The sequence below is a fragment of the Perissodus microlepis genome, chromosome 2, assembly GCF_051167445.1.
Source record: "Perissodus microlepis isolate ML-2025 ecotype Zambia chromosome 2, ASM5116744v1, whole genome shotgun sequence".
Taxonomy (NCBI): Eukaryota; Metazoa; Chordata; class Actinopteri; order Cichliformes; family Cichlidae; genus Perissodus; species Perissodus microlepis.
In genome coordinates, this window is record NC_140462.1 from 10447102 (window position 1) to 10465040 (window position 17939).

Consider the following 17939-nt stretch of genomic DNA (forward strand, 5'->3'; position numbering starts at 1 on the left):
TCTTTGGAGTTAAATTGTAAGAAATAAATGTATAAAATTACAGAAAAAAGTTGTGCTAGCTTATTTTCAAGAATGCCCAGTAACTATAAAATTGAATTGATTTTGTTAATTCACAGAAAATGTGAATTAATTTTTTATTATTATTATGGATTCATTAAAAAACACACATTTTGGTAGATTTTTGGGGAAAAAATGAACTTTTTTGTGATTTCCTTTTTTATCTATTACAAAATTACTTTAATGTAATATGAGGAAGTTTGAGGAAGCAATGAGGAAGTTTTTTTTTTATAAATATCCAAAGCTGTATAAGATATTACATATACATAAATGTAGTTAGAAGTCCAAAATTAACGCCTTCCCTCACATTTTCCAAAGTTATCCAGGGGGCTAGATCGGAGCCTGGGGCCACAAGTTCCTGGGGCCGATTCTGGCCCCAGGAACTTGTGTTTGACACCCCTGGTATAACCTGACCTTTATTGTCTTTTTAAAAAATTTACATTCATTTAATTAATTAATTAATTTTTTATTTATTTATTTTTTAGCAGCAAGGTGCTGATGATCAGATGCACCTGATTCACCTCATTAGCATTAGTGTGAGCACTTCTATAAAAGTATTGGCTTGGTTGACACATTCAAGTGTTAACGCAATGCCATTAAGGACATCAGGCTTTAGACTTCAGCAATGATGTTAAAGGAGCAGCTGTTGCTATTCATCAGAGAATGATTATAATTGTAATCTGGGACCAATTTGAAGTTCATCATTCTACAGTGAGAAAGATTATTAAAAAAAAAAAAAAGCTTTAAAACAGTTGACAGTATTCCCAAGAGTCAATTCACCCCAAGGTCAGAGAAACTGCAAGAATAAAAAGCGTGACATGTCAAACTCTACAGGCACAGTTAACACATTAGATGTTAAAGTTCATGAAAGTGCAATTAAAAAATGAACGAACAAATATATCTCGACCTTTTTAAAGTATACTGTATGTTGGTGTAAAACCTCTATTTCCACTCGTAATTGCAGAGCTTGAAAACAATGTGGCTTCTTCTGACTCAGGACTTCCTTTAGTTACATGTTGTGAAGATCTTCATGCACTTGAGTTGTCCTCTGAGGTCTTTCAGGCCTTTTGGTGTTGCTGAGCTGGTCATTGCATTCATTCCTGTTGCTTCGGACACTCCTAAACCTTTTACTCTTTCTCTTCATTTTTTTTCCCAGTATAATGCTGTCGTTCTTCACACTGAGATCTCTTTGAGTATAACATTTAAAATTACAATGAAAAACTATAAAATACAAATTTGACACTTGGAATCAACAGATATTAACTCTGCTTCATTTTTTTTAAAATAACACCCTGTCAATAAATTGTCCAGTTAATTCTGAGAAAATGGGTGACTGTGTAGAAAAATTGCTGCAATTTCTTCCAGCAAATTATGAGCCTCATTACACGCATGAACTTCCTGTTGTAATCCAGGCATGAAGAGAAGCATCTATGAAGTCCCAGCAAATGTTTAAAAGCTAAAATGTAAACAGAAGTACTGTTATTTACTCCACGACAAAATAATTTTGATGTTTTTCATGAGAAATAAGATTCAAATCTGAACCAGCTTCTTGATAAAACATTTATATTCATTTAAAATAAGGTAGGAACAATTTGAGTGGACAAAACAGATACTTTACAGTTTGTCATATGTTTCAAGCCACAGTAAGAACGCACGTCACATATATGAGAGTAGATTCTTTTAAAGTTTTACACACAGCAGCTGACAAAAAGAGTACAACCCAGTGACGATAGTGACGATGATCATGCTTTGCTCAAAATCAGTAATATCTCAGCTTCTTGATAGAGCAAATTTCAGCACCTGATAAAGTAGAGCAAGATAGTTCCTGAAAAGTGTCTGAAACTGATAGAGAATGAAATAGGTTTCTAACTGAACCCACACGGAGAAGGAAAAGAGTCCAGACTGACATAGAAACTGAAGCCAGATTATTACTTCCCTATAAAGATTTTAGAGTTGCGCAATTGTTGACAGACACTGTGGGAAATGTGGACTGGATGTTATCCAATAAAACAGGAAGCGAGGAGAGAAGAACACGAAGGAAACAGTTTCTGTCGGCACAGTTAGGAACAACAAAGAAAAAAAATGGTGTGAAATACAACATTTCAGTTGGATAATATAAAACTTTACATTGGAACACAGAGTTTCGGTGATAAATCTTTTAATGAACGCCTCTGCAGTTTTGCAACAACTTAATTTGCAGCTTTTTTGTTGATTGTCTCATTTGCACAAAAGAAAAAAAACGAGACATAACACATCTATGAAATATTCATGTATCTCTTCTCAGTGAAAATAAAGATCATTCTTGATTCATGTGTTATATGTACATTATTCGACATCTCACTTCTGTTTCATTCAGATGCAAGCACATTTAAAGTAGCCAAAGTCACAGAAATTGGCAGTCTCTGTCTCTCGTATAGCTTATATATATATATATTTATATGATCATATAATCTTCATACATTTGGCAGTGTAGGCTGACTGCTACATACACATGTGCATGAAACTTATCATCTAACGCTACAGGAAAGTACAAGATTCAGCTGCACCCTGCTAACCCCTTCAACCCCAAACATCAAACATTGTTCTTTTGCTCCATAAGACATCTACCGATTTCCCTGCTCAGCTCAGTCGTACTCCTTGTTCTAAAATCACGCTGACTAATTAGATTGAAGTGGAACAATCACATGCTGCAACCCACTGACAGCTACTGCAAGTGTGTCACAAGAAATACAGCTGTGACCAAAGCCCAGCGAGGAAAACACTGCACTCATTATCTGCCGCCTCTTTGGCTCCTTTAGCATGTTTAAATCAAGGGAAAAACTTGAGCGCTTTATATTTTTTGATTATAATTAATAATTAACAAGTTGTCTGGAGAGAAGAAAGGCTCTCATTGTTTTAATTCAGTGTTTCCGACTGTTGTACCCCCAAAATAATGAAAGACAGTGATCCTGATGGAAGAACACATAATTCTGAGTCTCCTTTGGCGGTAATAAAAAGTATAATAAACATGGTGCGCAATAGATAATTAAGAGCACACTCACAAGAATAAAACAAAAGAATCAGGCGGATTCTTGCTTGGAAAAACTGACAGATTTGACCTCAAATAGAGAACAGAAGAAGGGATAATAAACAGTCTGCCACGGAGCAATCTTTAGAATAAACTACCCTTTGATACCTTGTGTGACTTGTTGACATTGTTTCCTCCTTTCATTTTAGACGTGGCAATTTCTAGTCGTGGATCGCATGCAAAAGAGGCAGGTCACATGCTTGCCGCAGCTGCTCGTCTGTCTGGAGAGCAGGCACGACAGGCGAAAAATAGCTGATAAGACGACTCTCCGGCGATTGGAACAAGCTGCAAACTAGAGATCATGCCAGTTTTCTAATCCTTGTTGAAGAGTGATTGGTTTGCTGATTGATTTGAGCATAAGGCCTTTCAACAAAATTGGTAGTTGTTGGTCTTCATCAGAGGCTGCTCTTCTTCTTGGTGGTCACAAGACTGGTCACAGGGGCTGTCGAAGCACTCGTCACACCCTTCACCCTCCGTGACCTGCTCCTGCACATTCTGGTACATTAACTGCGGAAGAGGTATCATCAAGATGGTGAGAGTTATACAAAACATGATTACAGAGTTTATATTTTAGACTGACATAAATAGTGGTATTGTGAGTATCTTCAGTTGGAACAACACCCAAACAGACATTATTGCAAAGAATCTAAATCGTGTAATTGGTCTTGGACTTCACAGCTAAATTTGCTGTCTCTTAAGGAGCATTAAATTAAAAGAAACAGGGTTTCCCGAGGTCATCTTGGCCGGGCCGCCACATGTTTTTCTCCCTGGGTGCTTTCTCCCACACTGCACATGCAGACTAACTCACCTGTCCCTGCTCAGGTTGGTCCCCAAGTAGCCTTTGTATCATGTGACAGATTTTGCTGAAGGTGGGACGCTCTGTCGGCTCCAGATTCCAGCACATCTTCATGATACCGTAGCTGAAATCAAAAAGAGTTCTTTCAGAGAAACAATTCATGGTGTACATTAAAGGGGTTTTGCACTCTTATTTTCACTCCTCAGACTGTGTGGTGTAAAGCTGAGTTAGATGAATAAGGAGAGGCGGTGACGCAGTTAAAAAAAAGGCAGACTTGTTTATAAGGACCCCTGCCCCTCCAGTTCCATTTAGTTGCCATGAAATAGCAGTTACATGGTTCTCCAGCTTTGAGATCATGTGGCTAACAGGCAGAACTGAGGCCTGACTCACAGCAGAACAACAAATGATTTGGCCCTGACTCAGTTTCAGTCTATTTCCACAGCACATTTATTCCTGGCTAGTGTGACATGCCATGGCAAATCAGCACACACAGATGTTAGGGCTGTATCACAAAAAAATAAAATCTTTATTTTTTTTTAATTTCGATGGCTTGCAAAGTTTGGAGTTTGGACTTATTTAGTTTTAGGTTTGAGGTCAAGGGAGAACCCAAAAGCAAATGAAATTCATGAATAATGGAAGTGCATTAAGAGGTTATCTCATCTGTCGGTTATTCCAGATGTCAGATAGCCCGCGAGACTGCAGGAAGGGGAAAAAATAGGATCTTTGTTCATTCATAAAGACCATTTGGAAAGCAGACTGTTTGAACTTTGGTAGGCTAGTGCCTATTCACAATCAGCTACATTAATAACTCTGTCATCTTAAATTAACTTGTTACTAGTCAAAAGTCACCGCATGTTATCAACTGATCTCGCTGGTTAGTAAGCATAACCATAGTATTACTCCTACTATTGCTTAACTACGTGCCAGCAGCTGATACGAAGGCCTTTAATTGGATTATTTGCCATTGTATCAGTCGTAAAAACTCTGCTGATAGTCACTTGATACGCCCGTAAAAGTCATCTGATAATCAGGTGATGGTTAGCAGGATAAGAGCCTCAGACAAAATAAAGTGTTTGAGAAAAAGGGGAAGCAGTGACTCATCCCTGAATGAGCCATGCTGCTGAAGTGTCAAACTTACATTTCTGGTGGAGCAAAGTCTGGTTGGGACATCTGGTAGCCACGCTTCACCATCTTGTAGAACCTAGTGTCCACAGCCATGCTGGGGTAGGGGCTTTTGCCTAGTAGTGCATAACAGGATGGGATTTTCAGCACCAACCAATGAAATAAATACAAGCACAGATGACATGTTTACGCATTCTAACCTAAAGAGAAGATCTCCCACAAGAGGATGCCATAGGACCAGACGTCACTCTGGACGGTGTACACGCAGTCAAAGATGCTTTCGGGAGCCATCCACTTCACTGGCAGACGTGCCTTTGCACAAAACAACACACAAACAAATTAAGTGATTTGCAGTGGATACCATGTAAGCAATATTTAGCTCTTATCAGATCAAAAGCTTACATTGCCTTTCACCACATAGTTGGAGTCATTCATGATGTCCCGTGCCAGACCGAAGTCACAGATCTTTGCCTCTCTGCGACTGGTCAGGAGCACATTCCTCGCAGCCACATCTCTGTGAATACACTGCACACACACATTTCACACAGTTTGTTTCTGCTTGTAGAGCTTTGCCCAGTGAAAGACAATAAGATCAGTGGAAGGCTTAATTTAGAACGAAAGATCTCCATCAAGAAATGTACAATGTCAAACTATGACTAAACGTGTAATGGGAAATACCCATCATAAGCCCAGAGGAGTGGTTTAACACACAGGGACGCTGTGTAAAAACAAATGAAAGCTGAAAGCAATGTTTTTGTAAGATATTAAGACCCCTTTTTTTTTTTTTTAAAACAGCAAAAAGGAAATAAAAAAGATTTTAAAACTGAAAGAAGTATATGATTTTGATATCAGCTTTAAAAACATGGAAAGGGGACTGGTCACAGCAGGTTGTCTCACCTTATGAGATAAAAGATTTCAAATGCCTTCTTTGTCACTTTAAAAAAAAAAAAAAAATCAGATAATGCCCCATATTCATAATTCTTGCTATGGAGCCACACTCCAGCAATACATGCATATTGTGGGTTTGCATTTTTTATGTGCATTTTAAAGCTCCCCCTGTTCCCATAAAGATTTTTAAATTAGCCAAACCACAGTTCCTCTTCTATGTCTATTTTTATTGCAATGTCACTTACGGATTAAAGATCAACCATTGCTCCTTGTATGATTTTTATAATGACATTATGTATCTTAGATAATCTACTATCTTACGTCATTTGCAATATTAAACAGAGAAACATTATCCTAAACTGTTTGCCCGGGGTGACGCTCTCCACATTGTTACTTCTAAAAGTCTGAGCCTTTCCTGGAAGCTTCTTAATGAAATCATGTTACACCTGCGGGCAGTTAACCTCACACCCATCCTGCTTTCCAATGTATGTTTTTTTTTTGTCTCTGGTATGAAATTGAAATCATGAAATAATTTTTCATATAAAAAAAACAACAAAGTTTCAGCATTGTTGTGTTGTACTATTTCAAATTAAATGCGGGGCTGTAACAATTTGTGAATCACATTCTGTTCTTATTCACAAACCAGAAAGTGTCAAATTTCTAATTTGTTAATGGAGTGTTAAACTCACATTTTTCCTGGCCAAAAAGTCGAGGCCCTGAGCTACTTGGAAGGAAAATCTGAGCAGGTCATCAATATCCAGCGGCCAGTCACCACTCTCCTCACAGACAAGGTCTAGAAAAGAATCAGATAGGAATAAAATCCTGCGGTCAGCACACTGATCTGATCATTTTTAACTATTTAAACCTCAGGCTGATGACGAGCTTACCTTCAGATGATTCCACAGTTGGCAACTCTGCTAAGCGGCTGGGTCTCATCTCCAAGTAGGTGCTCGAGGTTTCACTGGAGATCCCGCTATCGCTGTTAAAAGTAAACAGAGATATCAGTGCTTGGATACATTTCACATGTCCTCTTTCATTAAGTGTGTTTGCTGATGTACCTTCGAATGAACTGCTTCTGATTGCAGATGTTCTTGTAGTCGGTAGAATTTTCCATGATGTCGGGAATATTCATGACAAAGTTCACAAATGTCTCTGCCTTTTGGCGAAGGAAGTTCAGCAGGTCGCCGAGGCTGCAGTACTCAGTGATCACAAGCACTGGACCTGATGAGGAAACCCGCTATCTTATGACCGTTGAAATGAGCTTGCATGCTTAGTTAAACAGGATTTTCCATGATATGGATGACTTCTAATTTTAACACAAGTTTTTGCAGTGTTTCTGTTTCATCTGTGTTCTCTGACCTCCATAGGTGCAGGCTCCAAGTAGGTTGACGATATTCTGGTGGTGACCCAGGTGACTCAAGATCTTCAGTTCAGACATTAGAGCCTCCCTCTCATCTGAATGGGCACGGGCTGCAGAAACATTTTTTTTTTTCAGAGGTCTAAATATAATGTATTTTACACAGAGTCAGTCTGACTTGCTCATGTGGACAATAACCTCTCAGTTAGGTCCTATTTTCCATGAAAGATCTGTCACGCTCAACTCAAAAAAACTCACAGTGCAACAGTGGATCCAAACCTTTTAACATTTTAACAGCTACACGCATCACATTGTCTTCCTTTCCCATTCCATAAGCAGTGGCCTCAACAACTTTTCCAAATGCGCCTGCACCCAGGATCTTCCCTGTTTGTAGAGAAAATACACAGAGGAGCATTTTGACTTCAACCTAGTCTGCAATTTACAATCAAATATTCAATTATTATTATTTTTGATGTAATATAATGAGAATTTAGTCAATTTGACAAACACGTTGCACACCTAGTTTGAGCTTGTCTCTAGGAAACTCCCACTTTTCATTGTAGGGCAGCTGCGTGGGGTCAATGAAGGTGTAATTGTTCCCGTCTCTCGCCTCAATGATCTTCCAGCGGATCTCATACCTCGGTTTCTTAAAAAGAAAAGTCAGTAAAGAATGGAGTAACTGCTTTCTTTAAATGTTTTTGGGTGTCATATTTGGATGTTACAGTTTATTTTGCGATGTTATTTTTTAAGAATTGACTCAACCTACCTGCTTGTATTTGTAAAACAGGAAAATGAGGAGCACAAGAAGGATGGTCAAAATCGCTGCCGCTCCAATCAGAAGGGAAGTAAAGGGCCAGTCTGTTCATAGAGAGAGATTTCAATGTGAGTTAACCTCATTAAGACTGGCTGTGTGACATACAAACAGAATTTATCTAGCACTTGCATATTTATTGAGGATAATTAATAACCATGCTCAGAAAAGAAGAGAAATAACAATTTTTTTTCTTTCCATGAAAGAAACGTTAGATTAGATCTGAACCCCATCCAGTAATGGTACTCTAGAGAAATTAGAAATTTAGAGAGCAGCCTTAAAATGGACATATGATCGAGTGCTCACCATTAACGTTCACAGCAAGAGTGTCACTGCTGACACCAGCGAGGTTGAAAGCCACACACTCAACCGTCATCCTCCTGTTGGAAAACGCCACAGTGAGGACACTTTCTACTTCCACAGCCCCGTACTCCTCCCTCTGGACCTCCACTGTAGGAGCTCGGAGAGGGATTGCCAGCTGCAGTCCAGTATTGTTTTCATTGCACCTGCACAGATAGAGAAAGGCAATAAACTGACAGAAACATCAGTGCTTAACCTTATCTCAGAGAGAAATCACTAAAATCACTACAGTTTGTGTTCATTCACAGGGTCAGAGACTGGGTGAGGTCTTTTATGCACAGTTATGCTTACGTGGGTCGGATTCCAAAACACTGATACCAGATGATTCTGGGAGGAGGATAGCCATGCGAAGTGCAAGTAAGTGTGGTTACATTTTCCCATTTCACGACAGCAATTGGTCTCTCTGCCAGTGGGAAGAAATGAGGGGGAAAAACAATAATTAGTCAACAGTGAAGGATCGAGATATACGACCAGTTGACAAAGAAAAAAATTAAACGATGTTAGTTTGTGTTTCTGTCACTTACGATACATCTGGACTTGAAATGTGATGGATGCGTTGGTCATTTCACTCTGAGCATAGAAGGTGTACTGGCCCTGCTCCTGTATATTCATTCTTTTCAGCTGCAGAATAGCATGGTATCTAAAACAAAAATAAATAAATGGTAAAAAAGAGGAATATCTACAGAACCAGAAGTGACTAATTTGGTGGCTTGAATTCAGACAGCTCCTATGCATCATTGGTGAAATAAAAAGAGAACAGCACTCTTCCCTCTTTGAGTTTCATGACCTGAGGAAATATAATGACCTGGTCAGATTTACACAGAATGCAAGGACAGCAAATCTCAAATTTAGTAAAACTTCCTCTTCCTGTAGTACACTTGATTTTCGCACTTTTCTAACTGTACTGTTGAGATACCAGAATGATGAGTAGGGGTATTGCACATTTCTTTCCCATGAAGCTATTTTAGTCCACCTGTTGTTGTATCGGATGAGCTTGTTCTCCTGTGTGGCTGTGTTGGGAGATGTCGGCGTGTCCCATCTGTGCTTTGTGATGTGGGGGTATGCTTCGATGAGCACGCTGAGCTCCAGATCGTCTCCCTCGTTCACCTCGACCGAGAGGCCCTTGTGGGCCAGCTTAGGCGACAGCTGGGGTGATAGTCTGATGTAAGGCTTGTCTGCTCAAACAATGAAGAGACAAACATTCTAGTTTATTGAAATCATTAAACAGTTTATAAAGTGAATACTTTAGGCTCTTCTTTATAAATTCCAAGAGGTTTTAGCTGTTGGGTGTTTTTTTGTGGCTTACCCACAACCAGCAGGTATGTGGTCGAAGTGTTCACCCCTGCTTCGTTAGAACCGATGCAGGAGATGTTTCCTGTGTCTGCCAGGTTCACAGCAGCGATAGTCAGTGTGCTCTCTATGTCCAGGCGATTTTCACCATTGGAGCGAACTATCTCAGTGATTTTTGGGACCTGAAGACAAATACATAAAGATGTTTAAAGAAGAAAAAGAAAAAATTAAAATTTGGATTAGTATCACTGTAAAACGTAGAAATATCTTGTACTGACTGATTTGGTTGTGTATTTCCAGGTGACGTTGTAGTAGAAGTTGGGATTGTGTGTTGTGCATGGGATCTTGAGTTCTTCCCCAACTATGCGTACATATTCCTCTGTCTCCAAGAAGACGTATGGAGGGAAACGGAGCTCTAGAAAAGGAGAAAAATCATACCCAAATGTCAAAATAGACACAAGTGGTAATGGGCTGATTCTTATATTTGTGTTTTGAGTGCCTACTTGAGCACTCAAAGCACATTTTTCTACACCTAAGTGCTTTCTATCTAATATTCACACATATTCAAAATCCTATAAACGCATCAGAGAGCAACTTGGGTTGAGCATCTTGCCCAAGGATACTTAGGCATGCAGACCAGAGACAGAAGCAGCCAGTGACTGAACCACCTGCTCTACCTCCTGAGTTACAGCCATCCCAGACAAGTTTCAGTTTAGAGGAATTCTAAAAACAAAAAGCTTTGGGAAATTATTTTTCTCACTCTGAATGACATTGATGGAAAAGGCCTTAGAGGTCATCTCCACTCCGTTGACCCTGGCCGTGCAGATGTAGTCAGCATTAAAGCTGGGGTGAAGGCTGTGGATGAGAATGCCACGGTCTCTGAAGATGGTAAAGTTCATTCCTGGTGGCACAGAAGTGCCATTGTTCATGCGCAGCCTTATGTCTGTAGCTTCTGGGTCGGTCAGTAGGCAGGGCAGCAGGTAGCTCTCACCCTCCTTCGCTACCACCTGCAGGGATGTGCTGCTGGTCCAGAAAACATGACTTGGATCTGGAAGAAGGATTTTCAAACAATTAACTAATGCGAAACTTAGTCTGAACACTAATAAACATCCAGCTAAGCACAAACTTCAGGAAGCTTAGAGCAGAACAACAGAAGCTCACCTTTTACATACACATACACCGAGGAGTCACGATGGGACCCATTGGTGTAATAACACTTGTACATTCCAGTGAATTCTGCGGTGGGACGTTCCACTTTAAAAGTACGGACAGTCCCATTGCCCCTGGATATGTAGCGTCTGTGTTTGGGAAGTCTGGTTTGCCAGATTACAGGCGCTTCACCCTCACACCTCAGATCCAGAGGTCTTCCAGCTCTGACCACCACCTCAGCGCTCTTAACCACCTTGGAGTTTAACTTGATCACTGGACGCCTCCACTCAGCTAAAATAAGAAATGGCACAAATTAAAATGACATAGAAAAATAGGGTAAAACGATTTAATGAACTGAATTTGTTCCCGATGGTCTCTGAGGGTTTTTATTTATTTATTTTTTTGTGTTGCATATTATTTTTGTTCTCGCCATTTCATTATCTCATCTGCTCTGTGATTCAGAATTATTTTAAGAGTATGATTCAGGAAACAGATTGAAGACTCTTGGCTCCATCTATACTTGATACTTCTGCTTTTCACATTGTTGTTATATCTCAACAGTGGGGGTAAAAAAACAGTTACTATGGGAAACTTCAAATATTACTGCTGTAATTTTTGCTTAGACCCTTTGTCTTTGACACCAAAAATAAAACTAGAGACACATTTAAAAATTTTAAACACATGTGAGCGGAAAAATATTTATTAGCTATTTCTGAGGAAGGGATTTCGTGTAATGGGCCAAACCCTGAGGGGATATTAAAGCATATTTTTGCAACAAAGAACACTGATTTCTTTGATTACTTTGGTGAGAATCACCAAAGTAATAAAAAATAAAAACTGGATAGTGCATTACGCCAAATTACCGACACTGGAGAAGCTGAGACGTCTTTCCAGTTAGAGGTCATAAAATTTTCCATTCGGCCTTTCTTACAGTGCGTGTTGAATCTTGAAGCAGAACTGAGATTCCACGTTCAGCATTTTGTATTCGCCACATAGCACAATGTAAGACACTAAAAATTAAATGTCATGTGAAGCCAGCATTTTATTTCTGATGTCCTGCTCAGCAGTGTAAACAGCTACCTTTGCCCCAAAGTCCTTCAGCTGTTTAAAAGAGCTATTCATGCAACCTCAATATGACCCAATATAAACGTCATACAATAATCAACCAGAAAGCAAAGCTAATTCCTTCAGACCTAACTCAGCGAAACAACAGATGCTTTTATCTATTAAAATGCAAATAAATGAAATTGCAATTGGTTGGCTGTCGGGTGATACTCATATTTGTGATGTTAAATATTATCACAAGAACAACCCTAAACCCCCAAAACTGAAGACAATCAACAGCTGAGAAGGCTGTCAGCTCTTCTCTGCTGTGAGTACAAGTGCATTGCTCCAAATATGATGAGTATGTTGTTGACATGTTTACATCTCACATTTAAAAACATAAACAGATGAATGCTATTTTCTGCAATCACATTTAATTTGATTTCACTAACTTAATCTTTTAGTGTTACACAAACTTTACTCACACAGTACTTTTCATTCTTCAAGTCTATCGGGGAATGTGACAGTTACGTGCTTTACCCAGTCATCTTTCACATCTAACAAATTGTGGTTTTAACGTGTAAGTCCACATTAGTTTTCAAAAACAAGACAAAAACGAAAAGCAAACATCTGATATAAGGGGGGCAAAATCACAGCATTTGTAATTGTTGCTTTTCAGAGCTTACCTGAAGCAGTGGAGGCCACAAGCCACAGCATAAGGTAGGACAACATCCTTGATCAACTCAGACCTGCAGTTTAAACATTGTTACTTATTAGTGCAGGAAGAAAAAAACTGATTTGTAGTGATGGGTGCGAGATTAAAAACAAAAACCCCCAAAGAAGCAACTGTTGCTATCACTGAATTTCATCTTTTACTTCTTTCTGAATGATCGGGAAAAACACTGAACAAACTGTTTCCAATATTATTACCAGTGTAATAAAACCAGAATTGAAATATTAAAACTTGAGATCATAAAAACAATTAAAGAATGACATACCCCGAGAAAGAATTTCATTGGTGCATGTATTAAAAGTAAAGAGTCACTCTAACTTGAAACCCAGAATTATGATTTATAGAAGCAGCCCATATTTCTTTCCAGTGTTTTCACCTGCAGATGTCTTCAGCTTGGGTCTAATAACTTCCCTGAGTCAGAAGTTTCCAGCATCCAGAGCTGACACAGCTGAGTTCCTCGTTCCCTTTCTGTGCGTCTCCGTGCTCCTTCTTCTTTCTTGTTTACAGGCTTTTTGCCACAAGTCTCACAGCAAACAGAAAGTCGTCTGGAGAGCAACTGGTAGAGGGGTGGAGGAACAATGTGTGTGTGTGTGTGTGTGTGAGAGAGAGGCGACGTGTTGGGGGTGGGGGGGCAGTCAGCATATCATGCTCAACAAATTAATGAGGCAGTGTCAATTGGCCTCTGAAAGGCACAATAATATCGAAACATCCACAGAGGTGAGACCAATCATCTTCATCTCCGCTGAACTTTGGACATGCGTCAGGCTTAGAAATTCAGCTCGGTAATAAACTGTGAGAATGGACAGTGAGAAAATTAAATCACAGAAATATTACAGAAAGTTTTCCTTTTTTTTTAGTGTGCTTGAGTTGCATTAACAGCAGTAATGACAGTGAGAGACACCAAAGAAAACACCAGTTATCCAAGCAATACTACGATTATACACTTTATTGTCACATTTACAACATAGAAAATGACACATATAAAAAATACATTTGTAAACGTTAAGAAGAGCTTTGGTACCATAGCTTGTGATAACAGTGATCTTGTGCATTTTACATAGAGTAAGAAAGGCTACAGGAAATAAAGACGTGTTCTTCCTTTAAGTGGTGAATTACGTTGAAACACAGTCAGTGTTATCCAAAGCAACAGAAGACTACAGGTTTTTTTTTTTTTAGATTTTTTTTCATGTGTACATATTGCATGGCTATCTATTTCTTGAGCAGCAGCCCTTCATATGCAAGCAACAACAGCCCAAGACAACAATCAGTCTATACAAAGGCACTAATCTGTGCCATCTTGTGCTAAGGCAGTGATATGCTGTATTTATTGTTTTCACTTGAGAGTCACAGAAACATATCATAATCACTCTAACATTAGATCCCCGGTTGCTGCGATGTAACTTTCACATAATTGAAATTATTTTTTTGTTATGAATATCCACATTTTCTACATAAAGTGCAAATCTGGCACAGAACTATGAGTTAAGCATACAGGACAAAAAAAACTCCCAAAAGTTTTCATACACACACATCACATACAAGATAATATTCAAAATACACAAATAAAAACACCGACGCTGTGGCACATTAAACTAAAAAATAAAGTATATCTCACATTAAAACAGTGCATGTGGAACCTGTTTGTATTTACTACGATTAGTCCTCTTGACTGTACCCAAGGTAAGGTTTTCATTTATATATATCGCCATTTCACATCTGATCATGCTTTAGGACAAAATGTTCTGCAACTTGTCATTTAAAGGCAAATTAACTTCTTTTCAGGTTCTTGAGGATGTTTAACCTCTTACCTGAAAAGCCTCTTTAGCTCTAAAAACACTGATGTGGGCTAGCAGGTCTTTAACCTCTAGCCTGGTTGTCACCTGTAGGTGGTCCACATCATGTGAGTCATTAGGGAAACATGGGTGAAACTCACACTTTGACCCATGCCTTGGGTCTGGTGATCCTAAGAACTCACATGATAAATGGGTGGGTGAGCAACTCTTAGGACTACCTCCAAGGAGTCTTTCAGATGAGAGGTGAAATTCTTCAGAAACCTAAGTAGAAGTCTAGTTGCCTTCAATCAGCCACTTAAGCCTGTTGTGACGTGGACGAAATCTACACAGAAAAATGGATTCGAGGTTTTCTCACAATATTGTGTCAATGATTTCGTACTTTTTAAAAAAAGGAAATGCAGCCTACTTTTGAACAGTGAATATGGGGAACAGTTGTTGATTAGTTATCTAAAAGATAAAGCACTTATTTAATAAGGCCTCATAAGCCTCACTACACGTTGTAAACTAAGTGTAAATTGTGTGGAGGGTACCGCATTAATTTGTAGCAAATTTCCTAATACAACCAAATGACAGAAGACAATTTTGTAGTTAACTACTTGTAGTTAAAAAACAAAAGAAGAAACTTTCTGTGTGCTTAGTGAAAATACAGAGATTTCCATCTCAGTCTCTACTTTGCTACATTTTAGTTTATTCACGTTCCCTTTTCAGCCCCAGAAAGGAAATCTGTTTCCTCTGGGCTCCTACATCTGGCTACAGGAAGCTGTCTTCTACCTCGGGTGTCCCGGAGGAGCCCAACAGAGCGTCTCTCTCGCTGGTCTCTTCCAGCCGGTCCTCCTCTGGAAGGGTGTCAGCAGTGTCCTGAGATATGGAGTCGGTCTCCTCCCCCACACCCACAGAGCTGAAGGTGAAAAAAATCATTCACAAGTTCACACAGTGCATTTAATCACAAAGTCGTACACAGTGCTAGCTGTCCTATTATATCCGTATATATTATTTTCATATGCCAGCTAAATGGTGGATGTTTATTTGGTTTTTATTACCTATGTTTTATGTTTTATTACCTATCTAAAGAAAATCAGTGATCTGTGTCAGTGATCTTGCACAAAGGTTACAAGGTAAGACTTCTAAGTCAAATATAAAACAAAAACATTTCCATCACTGGTTTGGATCACTCCCAAACTGGGAAAAAAAATCTATGTTCAAGTTAAATGTGACTAAAACTAAAACTTTGGTGGTTCAAACATTCATTTTCTCATTAATGCTGAGTGTGTGTTTATCTAAGCAGTAAAAACACTTCTCCATAATACGGCTATTGTTTCAGCTCAACATCTGGATGAGTGGGTGTTTGGATGAAAAAACTGCTTGGGTTAAGCAAACACGAATTCATCTTTGTTTCAATCCCTGCTCTTGGCACACATTTGCAGCATCCTTTCAGTGACTCTGTACCTTCCAGGACTTTCCGATGGCATGTCAGTGAAAGCGTCTTCTGGCTTCGGGTCCGGAATGGGAATGATGTACTCGTTGTATGATGGTATGACTTCCTGTGCCTCTTGTCTGAAGTCTTGTCTAGGCCTTGAGTTTTGGTTGTAGGCATCCAGTGGAGACTGGAGTGTGACAGGAGATGGGGTGCCAAATGCTGGGTTGGTGATTGGAAAGGGTGAGGTCAGCCGAGGTTTGGTGCGGGCGACTGCCGGGTGTTCACTCTTCATGAAGTTTTCATTGGCTTGGTTGTATCTCTGTTGTCAGGAGAGAGAGAGTTTGATTACCTTAACAGCGTAGGAGCAGTCTGATGAGCTTGTAAGAAGAATGATGATGAGCATTTTAGTGAAATTACTTATGTTTTTTATTGACTGTGACAAACCTAAACTCAGGAAGATGTAATTTCTTCAACCTCTGATGATGATTTAATATATTCAAAAGAAAGCTACATCAATAGTCTCCAAGTCACTAGTTCCACTCCATATGACAGGAAGAGCTGTCATATGGAGTGCAACTACTGCGCTATGATGCTGCTGCTTTTGGCACCTTGATTCACACTTCAAGGTAGGTAGTGTGGCATTGGTGACATTAGCTCATTAGAAAAATAAAAGTATGGAAAATTTCATTCATTTACTTATTATTACTTACTTGAATAAATAAAATATTACTAAATAAATCATTCAGTATTTCTATTCTGTTTTCTGTTTGTCAAAAATATCAAAATTGTTAGAAAGATTTTTAAATATTGTGATTTCATTTTGAGGTTATATTGCCAACACTTTCTGAAAACACTTGCAACATATGTAATATGTGTTACTTATAAAATATGTATTAATGGTAAATGACTGTAAAAGATGGGCAGCACGGTGGCACGGTGGTTAGCACTGTTGCCGCACAGCAAGAAGGTCCTGAGTTCAATTCCAACATCAGGCCGGGTCTTTCTGTGTGGAGTTTGCATGTTCTCCCCGTGTTTGCGTGGGTTCCCTCCGGGTACTCTGGCTTCCTCCCACCGTCCAAAGACATGAAGCTTGTGGGGATAGGTTAATTGGATAATCCAAATTGTCACTAGGTGTGAATGTGCGAATGAATGTGAGTGCGAATGGTTGTCTGTCCCTGTGTGTTGGCCCTGCGACAGACTGGCGACCTGTCCAGGGTGTACCCTGCCTCTCGCCCTCTCGCCCTATGAAAAGGATAAGCGGAAGCGAATGGATGGACTGTAAAAGATAGTACAAATATTTTTAAATCACTGTATTGGTGGGAGGTAATACAAATACTGAATAAAAGAAAGGGTTAGGGTTTAGTGTGGAACTGCTTTATTTTAAAGAATACAAAACAAGTAACTATTATTGCTAATGTCATAAGGTGACTGAAAAAGAACTTAAAAAACACCAGATTTCCATCTGAGTTTGGCTGAAGCAGAAGCATAAAAATAGAACCATAAAACTGAAGTACAATTTTAAGGTTAAAGTGAAATTACTGTGAAATTGCACCAATGTAAAGTACTTGAATGCTTGCCAATATCTCATCCGGCTACTAGGAAGTGTTATTATGTACCTTTTTATAGCTGTCCGTCAGCATATTCCCCACGTTGTGGACCAGAAATGAGAACTCGGGCCTTTTCTCATACTTTTCATCCCAGCATTTCTTCATAATCTCATAACTGCAACACGAGCAACATGAAATAAGAAAATAAGTGTGTTTCTTTTCAAGAGTTGTTGAAAAGGCAAGAAAATGTCAAGGTGACAGTGAGACTCACACTTCATCGGAGGCATGGGTGGGTCTGGCCATTCGGTAGCCTCTCTTCAAAGCACTGTAGAATAATTCATTCATGGGCAAATCAGGGTAGGGGGTCCCTCCTGCAGAGAAAATTTGAGATCATTCAAAAGCTAACTTAGAAATCAGAAGCAAAGGCTAGGAATCTAATTGAGATCTGTATCTAACATAATGCAACCTTGCACACAGAATTACATTGTTTCAGCCTATGAGACACTGA

General features: G+C 39.2%; 2 protein-coding genes across 4 annotated transcripts in view; both read right to left on the bottom strand.

The window, feature by feature from the left end:
• Positions 1–805: 805 nt before the first annotated feature.
• On the bottom strand, positions 806–13246 carry csf1ra (colony stimulating factor 1 receptor, a). Of its 2 annotated transcripts, none has more exons than XM_084945079.1 (22): positions 13051–13246; positions 12628–12690; positions 10910–11188; positions 10509–10796; positions 10027–10163; positions 9765–9930; positions 9432–9633; positions 8983–9098; positions 8750–8861; positions 8405–8604; positions 8054–8145; positions 7807–7933; positions 7546–7671; positions 7290–7400; positions 6989–7151; positions 6818–6909; positions 6620–6723; positions 5445–5567; positions 5243–5354; positions 5059–5158; positions 3933–4044; positions 806–3631 (listed from the first exon to the last, which is right to left on the bottom strand). In XM_084945079.1, exons 2-22 carry the CDS (start codon positions 12671–12673, stop codon positions 3491–3493), a joined length of 2949 nt encoding a protein of 982 aa, XP_084801205.1. In that variant the 5' UTR covers positions 12674–12690; positions 13051–13246; the 3' UTR covers positions 806–3490. The 2 variants fall into 2 exon arrangements, with proteins under 2 accessions (XP_084801205.1, XP_084801212.1); XM_084945086.1 differs by having other exon boundaries at positions 7567–7671; positions 13051–13244.
• A 359-nt stretch (positions 13247–13605) lies between these two features.
• pdgfrb (platelet-derived growth factor receptor, beta polypeptide) overlaps positions 13606–17939 on the bottom strand; it is a 29716-nt gene continuing 25382 nt past the window's right edge. For both annotated transcript variants that reach the window (XM_084945068.1, XM_084945061.1), the window contains exons 20-23: positions 17703–17802; positions 17501–17606; positions 15914–16203; positions 13606–15365 (exon numbers count right to left, since the gene is read on the bottom strand). In XM_084945068.1, the coding sequence (XP_084801194.1) occupies positions 15218–15365; positions 15914–16203; positions 17501–17606; positions 17703–17802 (644 nt within the window). In that variant the 3' untranslated portion in view covers positions 13606–15217. The remainder of the gene's footprint in view (positions 15366–15913; positions 16204–17500; positions 17607–17702; positions 17803–17939) is intronic.

What these genes read in the sequence shown, in the direction of transcription:
- csf1ra (XM_084945079.1), bottom strand. Translation starts at nt 12,673, where the DNA reads ATGTTGTCCTACCTTATGCTGTGGCTTGTGGCCTCCACTGCTTCAG. An exon ending in CACATACCTGCTGGTTGTGG is followed by an intron (nt 9,634 to 9,764) that starts GTAAGCCACAAA and finishes TTGTTTGAGCAG; the next exon opens with ACAAGCCTTACATCAGACTA. An exon ending in CAGAAGCAGTTCATTCGAAG is followed by an intron (nt 6,910 to 6,988) that starts GTACATCAGCAA and finishes TACTTTTAACAG; the next exon opens with CGATAGCGGGATCTCCAGTG.